Source organism: Ambystoma mexicanum, chromosome 9 (genome assembly GCF_040938575.1).
Source record: "Ambystoma mexicanum isolate Mex_15411 chromosome 9, UKY_AmexF1_1, whole genome shotgun sequence".
Classification (NCBI taxonomy): domain Eukaryota; kingdom Metazoa; phylum Chordata; class Amphibia; order Caudata; family Ambystomatidae; genus Ambystoma; species Ambystoma mexicanum.
The window spans coordinates 185,781,700-185,804,531 of NC_090931.1; the positions used below are offsets into that span (position 1 = coordinate 185,781,700).

The 22,832-nt window shown below is 44.9% G+C and overlaps 1 protein-coding gene across 4 annotated transcripts in view; it reads right to left on the reverse strand.

Moving 5' to 3' along the window:
• The window catches only part of UBE4A (ubiquitination factor E4A), a 915,337-nt gene that overhangs the window by 339,223 nt on the left and 553,282 nt on the right, over nt 1-22,832 (reverse strand). For all 4 annotated transcript variants that reach the window (XM_069614443.1, XM_069614440.1, XM_069614441.1 and 1 more), the window contains one exon: nt 6,551-6,677. In XM_069614443.1, coding sequence (XP_069470544.1) covers nt 6,551-6,677 — 127 coding nt within the window. The remainder of the gene's footprint in view (nt 1-6,550; nt 6,678-22,832) is intronic.

Sequence of the window (22,832 nt, forward strand, 5' to 3'; positions counted from 1 at the left end):
TGCGGCTCTCCTACGGCCTTCTGGTATCTACAGTTTTACTCAGATGGGGATCGATCTGAAGCCCTCGAGTTAGCACCTACGTGGTGCTGGTTCCTTCTGCAGCTGGTCTCCCCTCAATACTTTTCAGTTTATTGAACAGTTCAAACTTGACACTTTGCGATTCTCTTTCAACACAGCCCAGTTCTCCCCCGACTCGCCGGCTGTGTTGAGCAGCTTGGCTTTACTCTTCACTGGAGTCAAGGCCAGTACCACGGTCACAGGAGCTTCTCTCGCTCCAGCTTATCAGCATAGGCTTGCCCCGTTTACTGTTGACATCTGCTGCAAGACACTTTAGCTATTGTTCGCGGTCTTATGCTCTCTTCCACAAAGGATCCACTGGGCTGGGATGAAAAGGGCAAGGTTCCTTCCCTCCTCACCACCCTCTCGATTCCAGCTGCCTGTCTCCTTCTATTGAACTGCCGTGCCTGGCTAGCAGTCTTGTTGTGCTGTCTGCCGTGCTCACCTTGCTCCCACTGTGCTTTCGGGGCTCACCTTTTATCCCTGTGGTGAAAGGAAAAGGCCACCAGGTGTGTGCGATTCAGGTTAATTTCCTGACTTTGCCTAACGTTGGGGTTGGGACATGTCAGGTGAACAGGTTGCATGTTTGTTTGTTGTCTGTGGTGTACTAAAGTGTTAGTGTCTGAAAGGGGGCAGGGGTTTGAAGTGTCAGAGTATCACAGAAGGTAGGATGGGGAAGAGGTTTTATAGGAAATTATAACCCTCACGTCAGGAGGGTTGATGTCCTTCAAAGGGGAAGATTAGTAGGATTTGTGAAATGAACTGGACTGATCAATGTTTTTATCATAAAATAAACAAGGGGGATTGTGGGAACAATGGTGTTTTATCCAAGCCGGTTTGGAGTGTGGGAAACAATCAGAGGGACGTGGAGAGGAACGGTTGGAATCATTCAGGTAGGAAATAGAAAAGAAAGGATTCTGGGATATGTAGTTTCTGGGAGCAATGGAAATTAGGATCCTAGAGGATTTGTTATATACGAAGCAGTTGTTGGATTTAAGAAAAGGAAGTTTATTAGATGGGAGGGAGGTCAAGTTGGTACAGCCTATAAAGGCTTCAGAGACCTAGTCTTTTTTGTCCCGCTCTCCTATATAATACTGCGTCTCACCTGGGGTATCCCCGCCCCCGCTACCCCCAAGCACGACCCTGTGTTCCCCTACCCAGGTGAGCCTTCCTCGCTCGTCCACCCCCAGGGTTGGGATCTGAGAGCACCAGCCCTTCCCTGGCCACCTGATTAAGGTATTTTCAAGGTCTTACTGGGCGAATACCCTCAGGTTTCCCGACAGGTGTGATTAAAAATACCCCATGAAGGCTGACGAAGAGTGGGTTGGTGTAGAATTCGGAAAGGGGGACACCAGGTCTCGCCCTTGGGTATTCTCTCCCCAATCAGGTGATTCTCCCTCGCTTGTCCACCCCCCCAGGGTCTGGATCCAAAAGCTATGGCCCTTCCCTCGCCACCTGAATGGAAGCTCCCGGGGGATTAGGTGGGAGAACACCGTCCAGTTTTTTTTAATTTTATTTACGTGTTTATTAAGTTTATATACAGTACAACAGAAAATCAAAAACATACCAACTATGCAGAAACAACTAAATTACAAAATTCATCACACTCAGGACCCCAAAACCATCCCACCCAAGAGGAAATATAGCACCACTGGAATCTATCAAAATGACATCAATATTACAATTCTAAACATCTACCCCATATAAATTAATCTTCTTATCCCTGTAAAGGTTAATTCTCTCAAATGTCGCCACTTGCTTCAGATCATCCATCCATTCTGAAAAAGTTGGTCTCTTCACTTTTCCATTTCCTCAAGATGATTTTTTGGCAGAATTTGCAGCTCTGAAAAACCAACACTTCTGTGGGAAAGTAAGCTATCCCACCATGTCGTCTTCTCCCAAAATTACAGTAGCGTAATCATAATCTTCATGCAACAAAAGAATCTCATTCATCTTCATCGCAACCCTTCTCCAGAAAGACCTTAGCTCATAACAGCCACAAATCATATGCTCAAAAGATCCACTAGCATGCTTGCACCTCCAACATGCCTGTGAATCAACCATACCTCTTCTCATGTAGTCTTTGTGGCGTCCAAAAAACTCTGTTCAGAATTTTAATTTGACGACTTCTCTCTCCCAGGTTCAACGAGGTTAGAGACACATTCTTGCATACATTTCTCCATCTGCCCTCAGACATCTCTGATCCAATTATATCTGACCATTTTGACAGTAAGTCCTTATTTGGTTCTTTGTATTGGTCTAGATTTTTGTACACCTTTGACGCCATACCACCTTCAGATTTATATTCTCTCAGCCAGACCTGCCAACCAATGCCTTCATCTGCGATCTTGTTCACTAGAACTTTCTTCAACTTCCTGTACTCACGCCCCCCCAATAGTGCAATCTTTAATGCCTTTAACTTGAATTAGCCGTTTAAAAGGGATCCATTTTCCTCCTTCAACAAGATCCTTCAGCCACTACACTCCTCCCAATAGCCAATTCGGCCAAAAAAATAGGCTTTCCACCCAACTTTATACCTGGATTCAACCAGATTGAAGTAAAACCACTGTCGGAAACCTTTTTCCTGCTTTTCTGCCAAAGGTCTTTCCAACATGATGCCATGATTCCTGCCCCTCATGTCCCCACCCCTCTAAGATGTCAGGCTGGAGCCAGGCCACAATCACCTACATGGCCCTCAAGGGCCTCTCCATCCCTCTAAAGACCCACTTGGAGTCAGACTTGGCGCTTGTGGCACCAGACTCACTCACTACCATAGGATAACATTGGGTATTGGACTTGTAGTGCATTGATGGGGACAAGATGGATGCCCCCACATATTTCGGTTACCAGAACTGCAGTCTAGTCTTTTGGGTGTGGTTCAGCCCAGAGACACCTGGGACACCCACAGACTATTTAAGCCACGCCCAGGCTGAGAAACATGCTTGCGTTTTCTGCACCTGCAGCGTGACACTCACCGTCTCCAGTAGGCCTGCATCTTTCTTCTGCGCTCAGCTCCTGCAAGAACAAGAACACTGTTAGGAACAGCCTTACCTTGCAGCGCTTCTGCCCATCATTCATCGCTCCTTCTGTTCTGCGGGCATCTTTGGCGGCGTCATTCATATCCCAGCACGCCGCTTCCTAAGGAAAATGGAAAAGAACAGAAAAAAAAGGCATCAGTAAGCATTCAGCAAATCTTTGCTTATTTTTAAAGACTGTACGAGCTTCAAACGCTTAACTGAATCCCAGCCGCTCTGGGGGAACTCTGTTTCCGGAACTTCTCATCCATCTGCAAGAGGGAACAGACACTCCAGGTTAGCGTGGAAACATCTAGAGGCGCCGCATGCCGTGCTTACTCACCGCATTTCTTCTTCATAACCGGCATCCACGCTGAAAACGTTGCGGCACCTAAAAGACACAGAAAATGAACTCCGTTCAATACAAATATGAAAGGGTCGCATTGTGCTCTCACTCACCTTCAGCGCTACTCATCTCAGCAGCACGTCGCCATCCCCGGACGCCGGCCATCATCTAAGGAAGGAAAGGAATGAAGTTAGAGAACTGCTCAAAAGACTCATTATACTTACCGGTCTGACTCTTGCCAGTGAAGTAACTAGGCAGCAACGAGCCCGCATTAATCAAATCTGAAAGCAGGACTGAGAGCACACTTTCCAAGAAAACAAGGCCCAGTCTCCAGTCGAGTAGTCTCCAAGGAAGGGCTCGGGGTCGTAAGAGGTCCGAACAGGCCAGAACAGGCTGACGTCCCCGTGGATACCAGGTGAGCGTTACACATGACCTTAGAAATGCTGTTGGTGGAAACGATTTACATCCAGTCCCATCCACCGTAGACAGAATTGCTCTGGGGGAAAGAGAAGATCTACTGGTCTCTGACAATGTCCAAACAGCAGTTGAATTTTCTATGAAAGGAACCAAATGTCTAGCTCCCAATGCCAAATGATAGTTTTCAAAGTCTGAAACCAGCACATTCCTGTGATATTTGCAGTTTCCAAAGTTTTAGACGAGGCTGTTTATTCTCCCATAGGAAGGACTGTATCACACCGTCCTGTTTCTCACAATGCCTAAATTGATATGAGCATAAGAGGATGTATATCTTGGTATTTCTCTGCCACACCACTAACCAGTTCGCGTTTTGAAGATTAGTATACCCTAGTAGGTATGAGTCATCTAGTGCTGAAGCTTATGGAAACCTATCTTGTGGGATGACTAGCAGAATATGTTCACGATGGCTTGTATATAGAACCACCCTGTTTTTTTGGTGGTTTCTGATTTACTTGTATTCTGGATGATTTGACTTGATTGTTAGTCTTCTTTTTACTTCACATTTAAGGATCTTTTTCCCTTCTTTTCCCCTTCACCCAAACCCCTTTGGTCCCGCACCCCGGTCATTTCTTCACACCACCCTTTTTGTTTTTCCTTTTCCCCATACCCTTGTTCTTTCACACCAATTTGTGTTTCTTTTCCCTCCTCCTCCCCGCTAACCATCCCTCACGTCCCCATCTTTTTTTCTCAGTTTTTGCATTTACCTGGAACGACATCACGTTCGCAATCTTGCTTTGACTGTCAGTTTCAGAGGGAGCAGATCACGCACAAATCATAAGTCCGTCCAATTCTGTAGCAAGGTAGGGGGTTTGTGCCCTGCACACGAGCGAGCATAGCAGTAGGAAGGAATTACTGGCATGATTAATTACATACATGGATTACTTTGTTTATTTTACAGAAGGTTTGCTTTTCATTTTGTCTTACTACATGCATCGGCACTAGAAGCTCTTCATTATTTGCTGAATACTGTGATTTTTAAGGTATGCATTTGGCTAATTTCAAACACTCGTGTTTTGAACATGAACATGTAATTTCATGGTTTTGCTAATGTTTATTCATCTATTTATTTGCAGATCACACTTGTTTTTCTATTGTTTAGTTTTACACACAGGCTAGGTATAGTCACCATTCTTTTCAGTGTATGTTTATTATGGAGTTGGTTTATACATTTTCTTCAGTGAGATAACTATGCATTTCTTTTGTATTTAGTTTCATAGACCACACCATGAAGGACCTTCGTAGGTCTGAAATGCACTGGCCATTCGGCGTCGGCCTGGATTATAAAGAATGTTTACCACCAAAATATGTTTATTAAGAAATGTTGATGATTAGTACAAGTGTGAGTTTTAACAAAACATTTTGAAAAATTGACACCGTTCTATTACTGTTTAATAATGTGCAGCCCTTACCATGGCTCACGCCCTGATATGTTTGCTATTATAAAAATATTATTGCTGCCACCAGCTTTTCTTTAGGCACATATAAAAGTAACCGAAAATCCCAAGTGTAAAAACCTAGAGTGATACAAAGGTATCGCTACTGCACTGCAGTATAAGATGCTGTGTGCAATGTTAAAAAGTTATAAAAAGTAAAAGACAAAAGGGAAACAATTTCCCAGTACTGATAGTCTGAGGTACTGATCAGTTTCCCCATAACAAAGTTAGCAAAACGCCAGTGAGTGAAGCTGAAGGCTTCACTTACCTGTAAATAGTCAGAACGAGTTTAAATATAAAAGAAAAACGCTTGGGGGTGCATAGAACTATGAAGGGAAAGTTGCCAAAAGAGAAATCTTTCTAAACACATGGTCAGCAGATTCCGTGCAGGCTTTCCTAAAGTACTGAATAGTTAAAGCACAGGCAACAGCAGTGCAAGCCCACCTTGCATAAAGAATATTCAGGTACGGGACAGCGCAAACTTCTCTCCAATAAAGAACAGATACAGAAGATGCACAACCTTTGCTCATAGAACAGGCAGGTGCAGCAATCAAACATTGCCACAAACATTTAGCACCAGAAGAATCCATCATGCACAAAACCTTTACTGCCTGACCACAACAGGTGCATTATTTTTTCATAGAGAACTTGCACTGAAAGGGTAGCATCAATGTAAGCATGTCTTCCAATCCGAACAGGGAAAACATACAAAGCAGTAGTGCAAGCTTCCCTCAAGCACTAAGCAAATGGGAAGCTTCTCACGCAGGATGTAGAACACAAATAGCAGCAGTCGAAGGTTAATTACAGAACACTGCACTTCCACTGTGCCTTAATACAGCTGATGCAGTATGTCGGACAGTTTGTCAGACAGGTGACATGGATAGCCCAGGAGACAAATCTTCTGTGCCGATTTACTTCCAGGTCTAGCAGCGGCCATCTAATCCAGAAGCTCTGGCACTAAGGCTAATTACCTGAAATGAAACTCCTTTTATGATGAATTGTCAATCGGCAGCTTTCAGGCCATGCCGTCTATTAATTTTCAACAAAATATATTCCCATCCTTCCCCAATTATACAATTTTTATAATTTTACCAAAACTGTTTCTGTGGTGGAAAAGCTATTCAAGAGAGATTGTACAGTAAGCCACCCTCACATAAGCAATGATCTTCTCTGTATATGGCAGAATGTTAGTCCCAGAATTTAGGGGATTATCCCTTAGTTACCTGTGAAAACCCAGGTGTAGTGAGTACTGGGTGAGGACTAGATTCTCAGTTACAAGGTTGTAGCTTGGAGCGAAATCCGGCTGCTGGTCGGTCGGAACGGGAATCAAACATGTTTCTTTCTCAAGGCCTACAAAGGAGAAAAACATATCCATAAGTGACTGTCCTGAGTGTTACAATTCTTAAATCAACCTACATAGTTGTTAAAAAGAAATGCCCCAGCGAGAGGAAGACAGTAGCACACCACTCTTGAAGCCCCCAAAGACAACATGTCAGAGGCAAAGTGAGACCCAATGAGATAGGAAGAAACAAAGAGTGAGAGAAATAAAGAAAGGAGAAAAAGAGAAACAATTATTGCGAGAAACACTGCCTCATGGAAAGGTAGATGAGTGGGAAACGAAGAGAGAAATATGGGAAGTACTGGAGAAAGTGTTGGTAAACACATGCACACACAAAAGATTTCTTAAGAGAAAGAAGTTTACAGTTGGGGAGACAAGTTGAATAAAATGACTCCGATGTTTCATCAACAGAGCAATGAAAGTCATGCTCTCTGCTGATATCCAAATACATGTCAGTACCTCAAGGGCTTCTGTTAAAAAAAATATATGTCATTACCTCCAGGAGTTCACAGCCAAAATGTATCTTTATTGCACTTCATGATTCACAAGCAAGGCCACCATAAACCTGTACGGAATTGAACATGGGGTGATGTTAAGTGGGGTGAGGGACAAATGGGGGGTGCAATGAGCTTTTAGCTTAGCGTGGAAACAGATATGACAATTTCAGTAAAAAGAACCTATTGGCAGTTTGTGTGAGAACCAGGTGTTAGGGTAGTTTTTCTAACGTCCGTACTTTGTAGAGGAGCAGGTGGATGCCTCTTCTCTAGTCCCGCCCCCTCACCATTGTCTTATTGGAGAAACAGATGAAGAGCTACAATTGGGAACCCATGCACAAATCAGTTTTTGCGACATATCCAGAACGTGTTGATTATATGAAAGACGATATGCACTCAGACAGCCGTTCAGACGATACCTCCACGTTGATACAGTGGAAGGATGTTACCAAGAAGGATGCCTACTGCCAAAGTGCCAGAATGTGGCTATGGGAATCACGGATGAACGACAACAGAATGTCATGAAGAAGATATATAACCCTATGTTAAAACGATATGAAAATACTTTAGCCTGACAAAGTAACAAGCACAAAAAGAAACGGGTATCTAAAAATTAAGTAATTATGGAAGTAATCATGAAAATAAGATGAAGTTAACTTGCTGACCAATAACTAAATACGCTGTAAGACAAGGTAGATCAAGCACATAGAACATAGCCAAAAAGGAGGCACATACATAACATTTAGGACGGCAATTGGAAGAAAATGGCTGACGGCCCGTGTTAAAGAATCAACCCAGCTACCTCAAAACACGAGCCTAGGATTGCAAATTAAAGAAGCTATTTTCGTGTGCAGAATAAGGTAGTACCTTGACTAGGGATCAAGGAGGCCATTTTGAGAGATGGGTGCCAGGCACAAACAGCCGAATTAACAGACCATGCGCATAAGACATATTTCTGCTAAAAGATTGGAGAGACAAGGACATTTGCAAATGCCAAGTGTTGGAAAACCACGAAGGCAAACATCCTATGTGAGGTGGAGTGAGAAAGTCTCTAAAGGCCAAAAGGGGTAATGACACCCTGTTTAATAAAATCAAACAGCAGTAATTGAGAGGCTGAACTGGAAATAATCGTGGTCTCCTAACATGTGAAGAACTCAAACCAAAGGCTCTTCATGAGAGCTTCGAGTTAAGATAGTGGTGTGCTCGCACTCCCTCGAATGTCCCAGAACAGTGAGCAGACTACGAGGTCAACTACAAACGATGGACTTTGGCTCCGAATTGGGTCGATCACATATGATGGACTAATTGGGGAATCAAAGAACATGCTGACGCAGCACTAACAAGTAGATATTTTCCCCTAATCCAATCCCTCCCTGTGATGGGTTTTATGAAATGCCACGTAGGATGACGTCATAAATTACGTATGTGAAAGTATATAAACTATGTACAAGCAAACATGTGTGAATATTGAGCCTCTACTTTGATAGCTGTCCTAGCTCCCTTCTTTCATTCATTGAGATTAAATCAGTATTTTACCATCTTCCTTTGGTCTGTCCGGTTATTTGGTCTAAGAGGATTACTGTTAATTCCATCTAGCACATAGAAGATGCTTCAAGGTGCTAGAGCACAACTTTATAAAACGATATACTTTCGCCAATACAGAAACTCCCACTCTTAGTATACGGCTATACCACCTGAGATAACAGTAGCAATGACAGAGCAGCCATGCGTATCTTCGGAGGGAGAGAGGGCTTTAGAGACGTACAAAGAAATTAGAGAACATAGACAAATGAAACACGGATACACAAATGTATTATACAAATAAACCATTATTGTATATACACATAGGCAAAGATAAATCTGTGGAAATGTAACTACTATAATCATAACTCAAACAATTATAAAAACTGACATAATACTTATGGTTTGCAAACTAAAGTATCATTTTTAGAAGAGCAGTATGCCGTTCAAGGTGAGTAAAACCTAATGATACACATTTAGAATGGCATCATTAGTTAGACTTTAAGAATGACACAATGTAATTCAAGGTAAGCAGACCCTATTGGTAATAACCTACAGTGTTTTTCAGTTTCAAGAATCACCTAGTTATCTGTTACAAGTATACATCTTGCAACATACGCAAATTGTTCTTTCAGAATGGATACAGTTAAACTACTATTAATTTTCAGAACAGTTCAAAAGTTAAGTAAATAACTTACATACTTTTCAGAGGGGCAGTCAACTACTCATGGACAAGTAAGAACTCTGTAAGTCCTCACAGAATCCCTGCCAAAAGTCTCCTCCCTGGTGGCCAAGGGAAGGCAGCCGTTACCTGATCCTAACCCTGGGGGTGGTATTAGCCAGGTGGATCACCTGGGTAGAGAAGACACCCAAGAGAATGGGACGGCTTGTTAGGAGAGACTCAATGTTCACCCTTCTTTGAGGTACCAGATGGCCCGTTGTCATAGTGAGGTTTTCCTTCCCAAAATTGCTCAGGTTGTCATTCCTGAAAACCCCTACAATACCTGTAGTAATGATACATGTAGAAATCAGAGAACCAATATTACTACTTATGATAGTTCCAATTGCACTTTAGGTTCGAAGTATAAAATCAAGAGTCACTCATTCATTCCTTTACAATCTTCTACTGAAGATATATTTTGTGAATCATTAGGTCAGAGGGAATTAAATGAAGTAACATGGAACAAGAGCATTAGGGACTTCAAATCCCATACTGCTCTAGGTACTGGGACGGGAACGAGGAGCTTAGAGGTGCAGAACTATGATGCGCTGTCTAGTTGTTCTAATGACCTACACCTGAGCTGGACTTTTGGAATATTATCTGCATTGCCTGGGGCAAGCGATTTAAAGTGAGAAGCATTACCAATGCGTGGTGATTTATCATGAAACAGTTGTTGGGTTTGTACTTTTCCACATTGAGGATTGAAGTGTGGAAAGCTTGAAGCAACCTCACCACTGAATACTTGTAGTAGTGATTGGTTGTATTCTGGCAGGCGAGTACACCAGGAAAGGGACTGTTAGTGGTTAGTCCTGGAAGAAGACAATTGAAGTACTGCTACGTGGTAAAAGGTTGTGGTGGCAAAACAGTGGCAAGGGCACTAATGTGTTGTGCTAAACTGTGGAAAAATCATCCTGATAAAACAATGCTTAAGAAGAATACATGTGAAAATAGCTGTGTATTGCAAGGAAGAGAAATCATATTGAAAACTGACTGGAAGTGCAAAGACAAAGTCTTTTGGTTTATCACGCAAGAACTGTGGAACCTTGACAAACATTTTGAAGAGTGATATATTTTGCTAGATATTAAGTCGGTTCATGTGACAATTCAAAGACTTGTGGAGTGAGAACAACTTGCTAATATATTTGAAACAGAACTTGGCCATTGAAAGGAACAGTTTTTATTTGAACTCTTGTTTAGAAAATCTTGAATTAATCCTGGGGCAGGTGATCCGACCCTGGTTACAAGATTACATGTTTACAGAATTAATGTTTCAACATTGTTATATTATTGCATTTAACCCAGCCTTATGATACCTGTATGATCTGCGGTATGTAGGAGTGTGAGGGACAAATATTTATTTTAAGTGCTTTCCTTTAGTCTTAGTTGGGTAGGCAGGGAAATACTCATAAGGTTAGGGAAAGTGAGGCGTTTACCCCACCTTTTATTATTTAATAAATGGTTACTGGTGGAACAACGTGACGTGTCCTCACATTTCTGACCCTTCACAGTAAGCACAACCCAATGTTACACTTTTAGAATGGCAGCAGCTATTCAAAGTGAGTAAAATCTTATTGGTCATAAACTCTAACTATTTCTATTACATGAATAATCAGTTATATCAATGATACTTTTCAGAAGAGTGGAACACAATTCTAAGGTCGACCTTTGTATACTTTTCAGGGGGGCAGAATGGAACTCTAGGATAAGTGAGAACTGGGTAAGACTATTTTAGAAATGCACTAAGCAGTTCAGGGTAAGCAAACCCCAATGTTACACTATCAGAATAGCCACAGCTATTCAATGTGAGCAAGACCCTATTGGTAAGCTTTTACACTTATTCAGTTTCAGGAATAATAAAATAATACAAACTCGGTTACTTTCTAGAAGAGTGGAACACAATTCAGCGGTAGGTAAATCACCTTGTTATACTTTTAAGAATGACATTAAAGCAATTTACAGGTAAGTAAGAACTTACTTTTTATTGCAGAAGTACAGTTACAATACTAACACCTTTAGCAAATACTTGTTATCTTTTCAAGACAAAGGCTTATACTTTTCAAGTCCTTCCCTATTGTAGGGCATGAGTGATCTCGGAGGCAGAAGGGGAACACTAATGGCCAAATGGCCAACAGCACGCAGGTCAGGATGAGGCTCAGATGCAGGAAAGTCAGAGTTCCAGAAGATTTCTCCTTCAACAAGTAAGTGTAGACTTCAAAGATAATGGAACGTTTTCAGGGACTTCGTAAAAGGCTCCCTAGATTCGTTCCAGCTTAGGCCTGGGCGAACTGTATGGACGAACTCCGAAAAAAACAGGGATCACACTCTCAGTCAGAGGATCGACACAAGACTTTAGATAAGTACTACTGAAGCCAACATAGTACCTCAATAGTGAAGAGCATGCAGACAGATGCCTTCACGATGCAGCCGCACAGGACCCAGTCCCAGGATTCTTGGTCGTGGTGACGAAAGAACAAGTTACTTACCATATCTGGTAACGTTCTTTCGATGAGATGTTCCTCCAACGTATTCCACATCTATGACGGGTAATGTCCACAGCTGTGCTGCTTCGGATTATTTTCGGCAGAGGGTGTCCTGTGTCGATCCGTTGTCCCTCAAGGGCCTCCGTCGAGGTGGCCCTACCTACCTTCAATTTCTTCTTACGTTCCCGCAAGGCCTTAGACGTCAGGGACTGCCAATCCTCGCAGTCGTCGGTGGCGTGGCTTTTGCCGAAGCACCAGAGGCAGATGTCATGCGGGTCTGTGATGGATATCTCCGAACCACAGTCCTGACATTTTTTAAAGCCAGACTTCGGGGTAGTAGAAGACGACAAAGACATTGCTTTCGAAGAGAAGAATGGAGCGCGCCGAGATTCCGAAGCAAACACGTTTGCGTAAAAAACGGAACTGAGGCTACGAGCGCCGTGCGTCCTATATATAACATCCAGTGACGTCAACCCTCGAGGGACAACGGATCGACGCAGGACACCCTCTGCCGAAAATTTTCCAAAGCAGCACAGCTGTGGACATTACCTGTCATAGATGTGGAATACGTCGGAGGACACAATCCCCTTGAAAGAAAGACACTGGATGGGACCTTGCAGAACCAGTTGGCAGAAAAAGGCTCCCAACAAAGGAATCTTCAGTGCTTCTCACGGCTCTGTGGATTTGGCGCCCTTTTACAGGCACCAGATGAAGGACGGTTGTCAATGGTCGGATTCTCTTCACTCTCTCGGTCCAGCACTATGGTGGGGGGACTTCAGGGATTTGAAACGTGTCTCTGGAGGTCGAGCAGGAGTCCAAAGATTCAGTGAGAATCACACTTCAGAAGACAATGCACAGCACTCGGGCTCGAGGACCGATGGTATTGGCGGTTTGCAGCCCAGGAAGGACGCAGCATGTCATGGGATGGCTTGTTTTGCTAGTCTCACGACTATTGAGTCTCAACAGCCTCTGGGTAGGTGTTGTCTTCTGGACCCCCATGTCGCATGGAAGGAAGGGTCAGAACAGGCTCTGGTTACGAAGCAGGCAGCTCCGGTCACTGGAATCAGTTACAGAAGACTTTTCTTAATCTTCCTCTTTGGATTCAGCTCCAGTGGTCGACTTGTTTTCAGCTTCCAGAATCAGACTTTATACAAGAACCCATGCACAACTTCTGCAAACTCCCACTGCAGTTTACAGAAAGGGGTGTGTGGCTGTCCAATCAGGACAGCCAGCTCCCTAGTAGGAACTGGTTCCTTTCAGACACATCAGAAGACAAACGGCTGCAGAGTTTTGGACTCCTCCTTTACTTACTGCCTTCACTTTGGAGCCTCGGCTGGAAACACAAAGGGTTCCCGCTGAGGACAAAACTACAACCACGACCTCTCCCACCTAGGACCCAAGAAAGGGCAGGCATACTACAAACGGCGAAAATAGAAAAAAAGCCACCATTCTAGCAAAATGGTGACCCTTCTGTGCATTACTGTTGATGACTTGACAGCCTGCGTCTAGTATTGACTTTAAAGTTATTAAAGTATATCCACTGCCACCAGCCAAAAGATTTAGCTTGTCACAGTAGCAGAAATGTTACTGGGTCTTTGGGAAAGTGGATACCATGTATCCCCCCCTCAGGTCTCCACATAAGGTGGTGTGTGCTGGTCTCACATAAAAAAAATGTAAAGGGGATGAAAATCCCTTTCTACCTCTTGGAAACAGTTGTTCACACAAGGTACATCAAGAGAAAATAAAAAGGGAATCCCCAAGGGCAACATTGCACATAAAGCGCTGGATACTGCCATAGGAAAATGCATTAAATCCAAAAGTTATAGGGATCTATAACTACAAACACACTATGGAGAGACATAAAAAGGTCACCGATAAAAAGAGTAAAAAGAAAGGGTGAGAGGGGAAAAATATTTCCACTCTCCCAGGAACATGGACAAATAATCACCAAGTCCACTAAAACATTCTGGGGGTTTCACAGGTGAGAAAGATTTAGCATAGAAATTAAAATCCACCCTAACACTAGGTGAAGCCTCTACATAAAATAGTAAATGTATTAAAAAAAAAATATAGCAATGAAATGAGGGCAGTTCATCGGGAGTATCTTCACTGAATTCATAAACACTGAATATCTCCACCATTGTGTGGCATCTCAGAAGATTAATTTAAATGAGCGAGAGAAAAACCTTTTCTCTTTATAGAAGAATACATTTCATACTTGAAAAACAATTCAGTTATAAATATTCTGCCCTGTCTAATCTTTTCGCAATCTTTTCTAGAGGAGTACACATGGGGCCCCAGAGAAGGTATTTCTGTATACAAACCCCCACCCATAGGGAATATATGAAGACAGACAGGGCAAGTAAATTGTTAGGAGGAAAAATGTCACTGTCACTTTAAAGAAAGCCAGCAGCTTCTGATGCACCGGATACTTTGTAACAGCAGTGAAAGTTCGTTTTTTTGAGCCTTACACAATAAGCAATCCAGTGCCATTCTCCCTTGAACATTTCTCTCAGGTTTTGATAATGGGGGCGGGAGCGGTTTATGAATAAAATGACGAACAGGATTTACATGCAAGTAAACTTCTCTTTATTCCTCCTCGGATCTTCACAATCTTCACAAACACAGTAGTAGCAGACTCATCCCCATAGGCTGAAGAACCAGAAAAGAAGCAAATAAGGAGTGGGTGTAAATGCCAAGTATGCCATACAACCGAATTAGCCAGTAATATAGATTTAATCAATGAAATAGAGCTGAGAAACACTACTAGACATTTAGCCAAATAGATTTCTTAAATAAGCAGGCCCACCTGGAATGTCTAGAGAAAGAATGAACAGTTTTCCATGTGGACACTTTGCACATTTCCGCAATGGGAACATTTCTCAGAAGATCAGCAATAGCAACCTTCGGTGATGAGGTGGGTTCAGGGTTTCCCTGAGTGACTGGTTTTCTTCTTGGCAAAATAAAATTTAAAGAATGCAGGATACTATTCATCTACATATGGATTGTGTTGAGGCTGGAAGGCCTTTGTGGATTGAACTGTAATTAACAAGTTGGTTACAGTTTCTTTACTCTTTAGATATAAAAATATAGGATTTAAGTGCCCTTTTTACATCTAATGTATGTAATGTTCACCCTACTGTGGAAAACATTTGGAAAGATTGAAGGTAGACATACTATCCAATTTATGGGGAAATCAGAGATAACCTTAGACTTAAAAGAAATGTGTCCTAAAAACGTCCTTATTTTCATTAAAAACTGTGTACGGGGGGCGTGGCCAGCCGAGGACGCCGTTAGATGCCTCCTCGGTGAGCTCCGGGTTCCCTGTCCCTTCTCGAACCCCCGAACCCCTTAAAATATGCGTCTGGAACAGCGAGTCCCAGCAACAGGTGTCGGAAGCTCAGGGGAATAAAAGATGAGCCGTAGGTGACTCCAGAAGCAACGATAATGCTGTTTCACTGACCTTTCTACTTCGGTCCCCCCACACTCAAAATGGCGGACGGGGCCGAGCACCTACCCTGAAGGACTCGCAACCGGTTGACATCTGAGGAGCGATGACCCGGTGAAGCACCGAACTAGGTTGGAAAATCACCCATATGTTTCAGGAATGGAATAGTTTGCCTCAGAGGGAACGTCTCAAGCGAAATTGTGAACTTTGGAAGCAGTGCTGGGATTGCCTTCCCCGCCCCCTCTGGCGCCTTGAGGTCCCCCGGCGAGCATAGCGCAACACCCGCGGACCTGACGCGGATTTCTCGACCTGCAGGGGCTGCGTGAAGCCGCGAGACGCCGTAGCCCGAACAGACCGCTGCGGCGACCTCGGCTCCAGCCCGCGGCTTGGAGCGGAGGAGAGGGGCCACGGCGGGGGAAGCTGCAGCGTCCATTGGCACCGCTGAGACCCACGTGGGCACCGAAGCACTGTTGGAGGAGACCTCCAGGACACCAGCACCCAGTAGCGGCGTTACCTCATGAGCACACACAGCGGGGTCCCATTGGTGACAGAGGGATGGCGCGTTAGCCAACCTGCACTGGGGTGGACGCCTTACCTCTCCCCACATGGTGCGGTCCCGCTCTGGTGCTGCTGAATCTCCGGCGTGCTTGGAGGTGCGATTCCGGCCCGGGGTGAAGCGGTCGGGCTGGGGAGTGCACCAGATGCCTGGGGGAGCGCGGCTGGTGCGGGGTCAGCGTCCCCGAGCGCCCTTGGCTGGAGCTGCGGGTGGAGGGGCTGTGCCGTGGCGGCTGGCTCCCGATGTATGTAAGCCATCGGCACGCGAGGAGGTAAGGAGACGGGGGATGATGGACTGCAGGTGTGATCAGGGCGCCATCTACAGATAAGTGCTGCGACAAGCCCATCCATTTTACACACACGGTTGTCCTGTAACATGAACCTTTACTGATTCACTGGATTGCATTGCAGCCCACTAATGATAGCAGTGGTGTCCAAAGGCGGAGCCTGGATACAATGGTCGCATTTCACCACTTAATGACTGGGTTGTGATAGGCGGCGAACCCACAAAGAGGCACAAATGGATACAAGCGGCCACCTACGCACGGAGTCAGGACGCATAAGCACCCCGTCACAACACAGCGCTTTGAAGCACACTGCCCTGGAAGTGCGGGTGGTATGGGTCAAGTGGCCCCCAGAGACTACTCCTGAATGTTCAGAATGAATCACAACCCAGAGTATAAATGTAATGTAGCGGATTGGCTATACTGGGCTTCATAAAACCTCCCAAAGTGGTTGATATAGGAAAGCTCACCCACGGTCCTGGGATGGGGAATACCGCCGACCTTGGCTCGCGAGACCTGTTCTAAAGTGACGAACCTACGGTATACCGCCCACGATGTCAAAACAAACAACGAAAACCAAAGGCCAAGGGTCTGGCGACATCATAAACCCTGTTGCAATCAGCAGACGTACAGAAAGGCAACCAGATACAAGCGTTAGCCCAGGTACATAACCTTCCTGCGGAGGGAGCTGAAACTCTGGACGGCCCACTTATCAGAAAGTCGGATCTCTTGGAAATGCTAGAGGAGCTGAAGGATATTAAAGAGTGCAAACGACCTGGCTAAATCCATCTCAGATCTTAATAAAGGAATCCTGGCAGCAGAAAAGAGGATCGACGAGGTCGAAACGGTAGTAACTGAGCAGAGCCACGAGCATGATATCCTGGCGAATAGAGTTTATGAAATGGAGCAGCAAATGGAACGAGTTCAAAATAGACAAGAGGATGCTGAAAACAGGTCCAGGCGCAATAATATCCGGATTCGTGGAATTCCGAAATCCGTAATGGACTCAGACTTGCAGCAATATGTGACGGACCTGTTCCGACACATCCTGAATGTGGAAGAGAACAAAGAAATTATATTAGACCAAATGCACAGAACCTACTCCACATATCAAATCAACAAAAATCTGATTCCAGACGTCCTGACCCAGGTTCATCTGTACCAACTGAAAGAGGACATAATGCGAGCCGCTCGCAACAAAGAGCCCATCAACTTTCGCTCTACGTCCATTCAACTGTTCCAAGACTTAGCCCCAGCTACACTTGCCAGGAGGAAAAAACTGAGGGTGGTCATAGACTGGCTAAGAACTAGAACGGTGCGTTACGGATGGGGACACCCACCATGCCTCCACTTCGAGTGGAAGGGCCAGAGATACTCGGTTGCCAAGGAAGAAGAAATGGCAGATCTTATGCAGGAAGGCGAAGGAGACAACCTCACGGACAGAGAGGGATCCCCCATCTCGGAGCGACAACCTAGAGGGGAAGCCTGGGGAAGGCAAGTGGAGACCTGGGCGACCACGATCATGGAGGCGGAACAAAGAACCGCAGCTCACTGGTCCGTCCTGAAAGGCCATAGAACATCTAAAACTTAGGATAGTCTCTTCGAGGCAAGAGCATGGCGTCACCAACGGGGGAGGGGAAATGCGAAAGGAAAATCCTGCGCTTGGGACAGAATCCCAAGTCAAATCAGAACATAAGTGGTAATCACGCAAGCTGTCATGCGGCAAAAATGGGGTTCAAAAATTGAGAAGGGGGGGGTGAGACCGGATCCCAATTTCCCGGGGGAATAAAAATACCCGGTGATACATTATACACATATTCTGTTGGTTATGCAACATGGAAGTTACAATCCAAAAGTTGGGGGGGGGGGGGGGGGAGTTATGTTTTGATTGTTTTGGGTGGGAAGGGTACAATATATAAATATCATACCTAATACACATGAGTTGGAACACAATGACCGGGACAAATGGCTAAAAGTATGGGAATGGCTGATCTAACTTATCTCACTGAATGTTCAGGGGCTGAATTCCCCAGTTAAGCGGAAATCTATATCAAATAGATTGAGGGATATGCATGCCTCAGCAGTATGGTTACAAGAGACACACCTGCTCCCAGAAGATGAACTGAGGCTGAAACACAGGGCCTTCCCAATACAATACCTGGCCTCTAGTGGAACTAAAAAAAAGGGGAGTGGGCATTTTGCTGGCAAAAGGTGTCAACTTCGAGAAACGTTTCGTTAAAAAGCACCCGGAAGGTCGTTATATAATGTTAGGGGGGAAACTGATGGGACAATTGGTCACGTTGATCTCCATTTATGCCCCTAACGTAAGACAAGACCACTTTCTGTTGAGCCTACTGCCCGGGATTGCACAATGGGGACTGTTCTAATCGGGGGCGATTTTAACGGGGTGATGGATGCATCCATGGATAAAACCCTCCCGGCTACCTCCCATGACCACACATTCAGACAAGCCTTAGCCACATTTTTAAGGGAATTACACCTGCTGGAAACATGGCGATTCTTTAATTTACAAGAACTTACACCCACTACCACGCCATACACAGGGGCCATTCCCGTATTGATATGGTACTTATCTCAGAAACACTGGTTCCACAGGTTACAAGCCTCGAAATTTGAGTGCGATGTTTATCAGATCATGCCCCAGTACTTTTAAAGATAGAACCAAGCCACCCACAACAACAGTCCCACAAACCCTGGCGCCTAAACGAGATAATTTTGAAAGACCTAACGGTTCGAACAGACATAGAACAAGCCTTACGAAATTATTTTCAGGAAAATATAACACCTGGGACTGATTAGTCGACCATTTGGGATGCAAGCAAAGCGGTAGTATGGGGGGAGTTTATCGCGCAAACATCTAATTATATCAAGACTCGGGCGAGGGCGAAACTCAACATGGAGGCCAAAATACACATAGCAGAGGTGGAATATCAAAATAGGGGCTCACAAAAGGCATGGCGGGAACTTAAAAAGGCGAGAGCGATCTTAGAAACCCACCTAACGGATGACACAGCACGTCTAATGGTGCAAACAAAACAGTTTTATTATATACACGGGGGTAAAGCCAACCGATTCCTTGCCGCCAAACAGACACCAGAAACTCCAGAACCGTATATCTCAACTTCGTAATGAGAATGGAGACATGAGGGGAGAAAAGGAAATAGAAGAGGCAATGTTCTCATACCACTCCAAAAATATGGGGAAAGAAAATCTTGAGGGGGGAGCACAGGCTACCTTCTTGAATCAATTGGACTTACTACAAATTAAGGAGGCAGACAGGCGACAGCTGGAAGTTCCCATAACAGAGGAAGAAGTGGGGGAAGCAATAGGGGCATTAAAAGGTCACAAACCCCGAGTCCAGGAGGGTTCAGCAATGCATATAATAAAACATTTAGAACCATCCCAACAGGCCCCCTAACACAACTATTTAATTCCATCAGGGAGAAGGGACAGGTCTCCCGAGATATGTCCCCAGCAACCACAATATTACTGCTGAAACCAGGCAGGGACCGAGCCGATTGTGCAAGCTACCGCCCGATCTCCTTACAGAACGGGGATGCAAAAATTTACTCCATGGTCCTAGCGAGAAGATTGGCAGCGATACTGCCAGAGATAATTCATTCAGACCAAGCCGGGTTTGTGAAAGGGCGACACACATACGACAATATTCGTAGAGCCATTGACACGATTGATTGGGGGCGGAGGACAGGTCAAACATTTTCAATAGCGGCTCTGGACGCTTCCAGAGCCTTTGATAGCCTACACTGGGGATTCCTTCTACTAACTCTAGAAAAATTTGGATGCGGGCCATTCTTCACTCGCATGGTAATGGCTAATTTTGCATACTCCCCCACTAAACTAATGATCAATGGGAAGTTCACAAAAGACATCCCCATCCAGAAAGGCACAAGACAGGGATGTCCACTATCGCCCCTGATCTTTGCTATGGCTATGGAGCCGTTTGCATGCAAGATCCGGGGGGTTGAGGTGGACGGTGTGGGTCAGCAGAAGGTGGCACTTTATGCGGATGATATCCTTTTACTCCTAAGGGACACAGCGAGCTCCCTACCAGTGGCCATACAATTACTGGAGGAATTTACACAAGTCTCAGGCTTCCATATCAAATACCCGAAATTTAAAGCCCTTAATATTTCTGAAGAGGTGACCCGAATTCCAGAATGGGAGAGCCTATACCCCTTGAAGTGGAAACGTAAGTCAGTAAAATACCTTGGGGTGCAACTAACCCCCAGATATGACAGGTTATATGGGGCTGTTAGGCAAAATCCTGTGCAGTTCCCTTGGGGAACACTGCAAAAAGATTAAGACTACAGAAGCAGCAGTAAACCCAATTGGTAGCAGTCTGCACCACCCAGATTTACCTAGTAGCTGTGGCTGAGCAGTCAGACTTCTCTCAAGAAGAGTAGGGCAGTATGCAGAGTATACACAATAGGGTCAAAACACAGTAGAGCAAACAAACACTGACCAGAGCTTTGTATAAAAAGTATATAGTTATTTATTTAAAAACACACTTTAGGTAATACACTAGCACTCTCAATGAAAAATACTCTAAAACACAGTCAGGTAAGTATATACACTTCCCTTGATAACTATCAGACAAGTCAGGGTTAAAGTACAACTATTTGTTAAGACAGAAGTGAGCGCTTAACCTGGTTTGGCACTCCAATAGTTTAAGATAAAAAGAGAGAGAAAAGGCAGAGCATAAAATAAAACCGTTCACAACACTTTTAAGAGTTCAAAGCAAGGGGAGAAAGGCAGGTTATACTGTAGAGCCAAAGTTCATAGGCCAGGCCCACTTTAAATGGAGCAAAGCGAAATGTGCCCAGGATCACACGGTTTAAAATGCACCGAAAGTCTTTGCAAAGTGTTCAAAAGAGGTTGGGGTGATTCAAAAGATATAGTTAGAGGTCTGGAGCCAACCCAGTATAGAAGCCAAGGATTTAAGGGTCACCTTTAGCAATCTGTAGAAAGGGAGACCAGGCAGGACACAGTACCTTAAAGAGAAAGGAAGCTCCAGCGGGGGCAGTTGTTCCTGGCAGTGATTGCCATTCATTGTTCTGACCAGGGGAAGAGGATCTCATCGAGGAGGAAACTTGGAGTCGTTGCACTGCACAGGGATGAAACCAGCCACGGAGTTCCCGATTAAAAGGTGCAGTCCTTTTATTCGCGGTCAAAAGTGGTGAGCTTGGCTATCCGGCCGCCGGGGTGCTTGGCACGGGCGATTCGACCAAGGGCCGTCTTTGGAAGGCGAAAAAGGGTGAACTGGTTGGTCCCACCAGCTCAGAGGAAGAAGACTCGTCCAGCAGAAGATCTTCTCTTGTCGTCGGGAAAGTGGTGAGGTAGCTGCAGCAGGGCTTCACCAGTGGTGTCGTCGTTGCAGATGGCTCAGCTTCGTTCCTCTTCGGATTCTTAGGTCCTGTGGCGACTTCTGAATTTCCAGTCCCAAAGGCCCTGCTTTTATGCAGAAAACCCCCATTCATCAGCCTAGCTGTCAACCACACATGCTAAGTGGTGAGCCGGGCGGCTCACCACTGGGCCAATCAGAGTAGAGTGCGACTTGGGTTACTAAGGCAACGCAGTCCAGGGTGCCAATTCCCCCCTTCCTGTGGAACCCAGACAGAGTGGCACCACTTGGAGGGCTTCTGTGGAGAAGCCCCCCAAAATAGTGGAACAAAGGGCTCGACCTTGGTCAGAGTTACAGAGACGGACACAAACACCATTTTAGAAACAAGTCCTGGCAAAAAGACCCAACCGGTGATTTAATATTAAATAAATAAACCGGCGGTATCTTTAACATTGCACCAAAAAGTGGTGCGTTTAAAATGAATGGGAAAATCCCATAGAGAATATTCCGGTGGAATATTTCGCATGGTAACCACTGCCACCAGCCAGAAACTCGACGAGGGGGAACGGGACAGTGCCCCCTCATGAACAGACCCAGGGGCAATCGAATTACCCCTTACCAGTACTTCCACAATATGATGGTTTGTACTGGTTCTGTTCACAATTTTGGACTAGTAAAGCCAATGGTGACTTTACATGCCCTGGGAGACAGTATGGAGTCTATGTTTGTGTGTCACTGTGACACCCCTGTGGTACTGTACTGAGGGTGCTGTGTACCACACGTACAGAAAAACAGATGATACCTTATGGAGTAAAAGAAACCCCATAGCCCATAAGCACATAAGTCAAAGACATACCTCAAATCATGCCTAAGAGTGGGAGTAAAAGAGTCTCTCTTAGCAGGAGAAATAAACCAAACCCCAGAAATCCAGCAAAGCTGCTGGGGGACTCACTAGGTTTGGGAAATTAGCTTTATAAGAGAATTCTCCCTAACAGGGGCCAAAATCCCAGATCTCCTCAAAACTAAGTGATCTGAAACGGTGGGAATTGCAAGAGTTGTCCTGGCTGGCACGCATCACAGTGGTCAAAATGACTCTACTTCCAAAACTTCTATATGTGGTAGGCGCTCTCCCAATAAAAATCCCGGGCCCAGCTATTCAAACACTGCAGAAAGAAGTGATGTCCTTCATCTGGGGAGGGAAGAGGCCCAGAGTCCCGAGAAAGGTACTTTTCAGACCACAAGTGCTTGGAGGGCTGGGGGTCCCGGAATTTCGCAGGTGC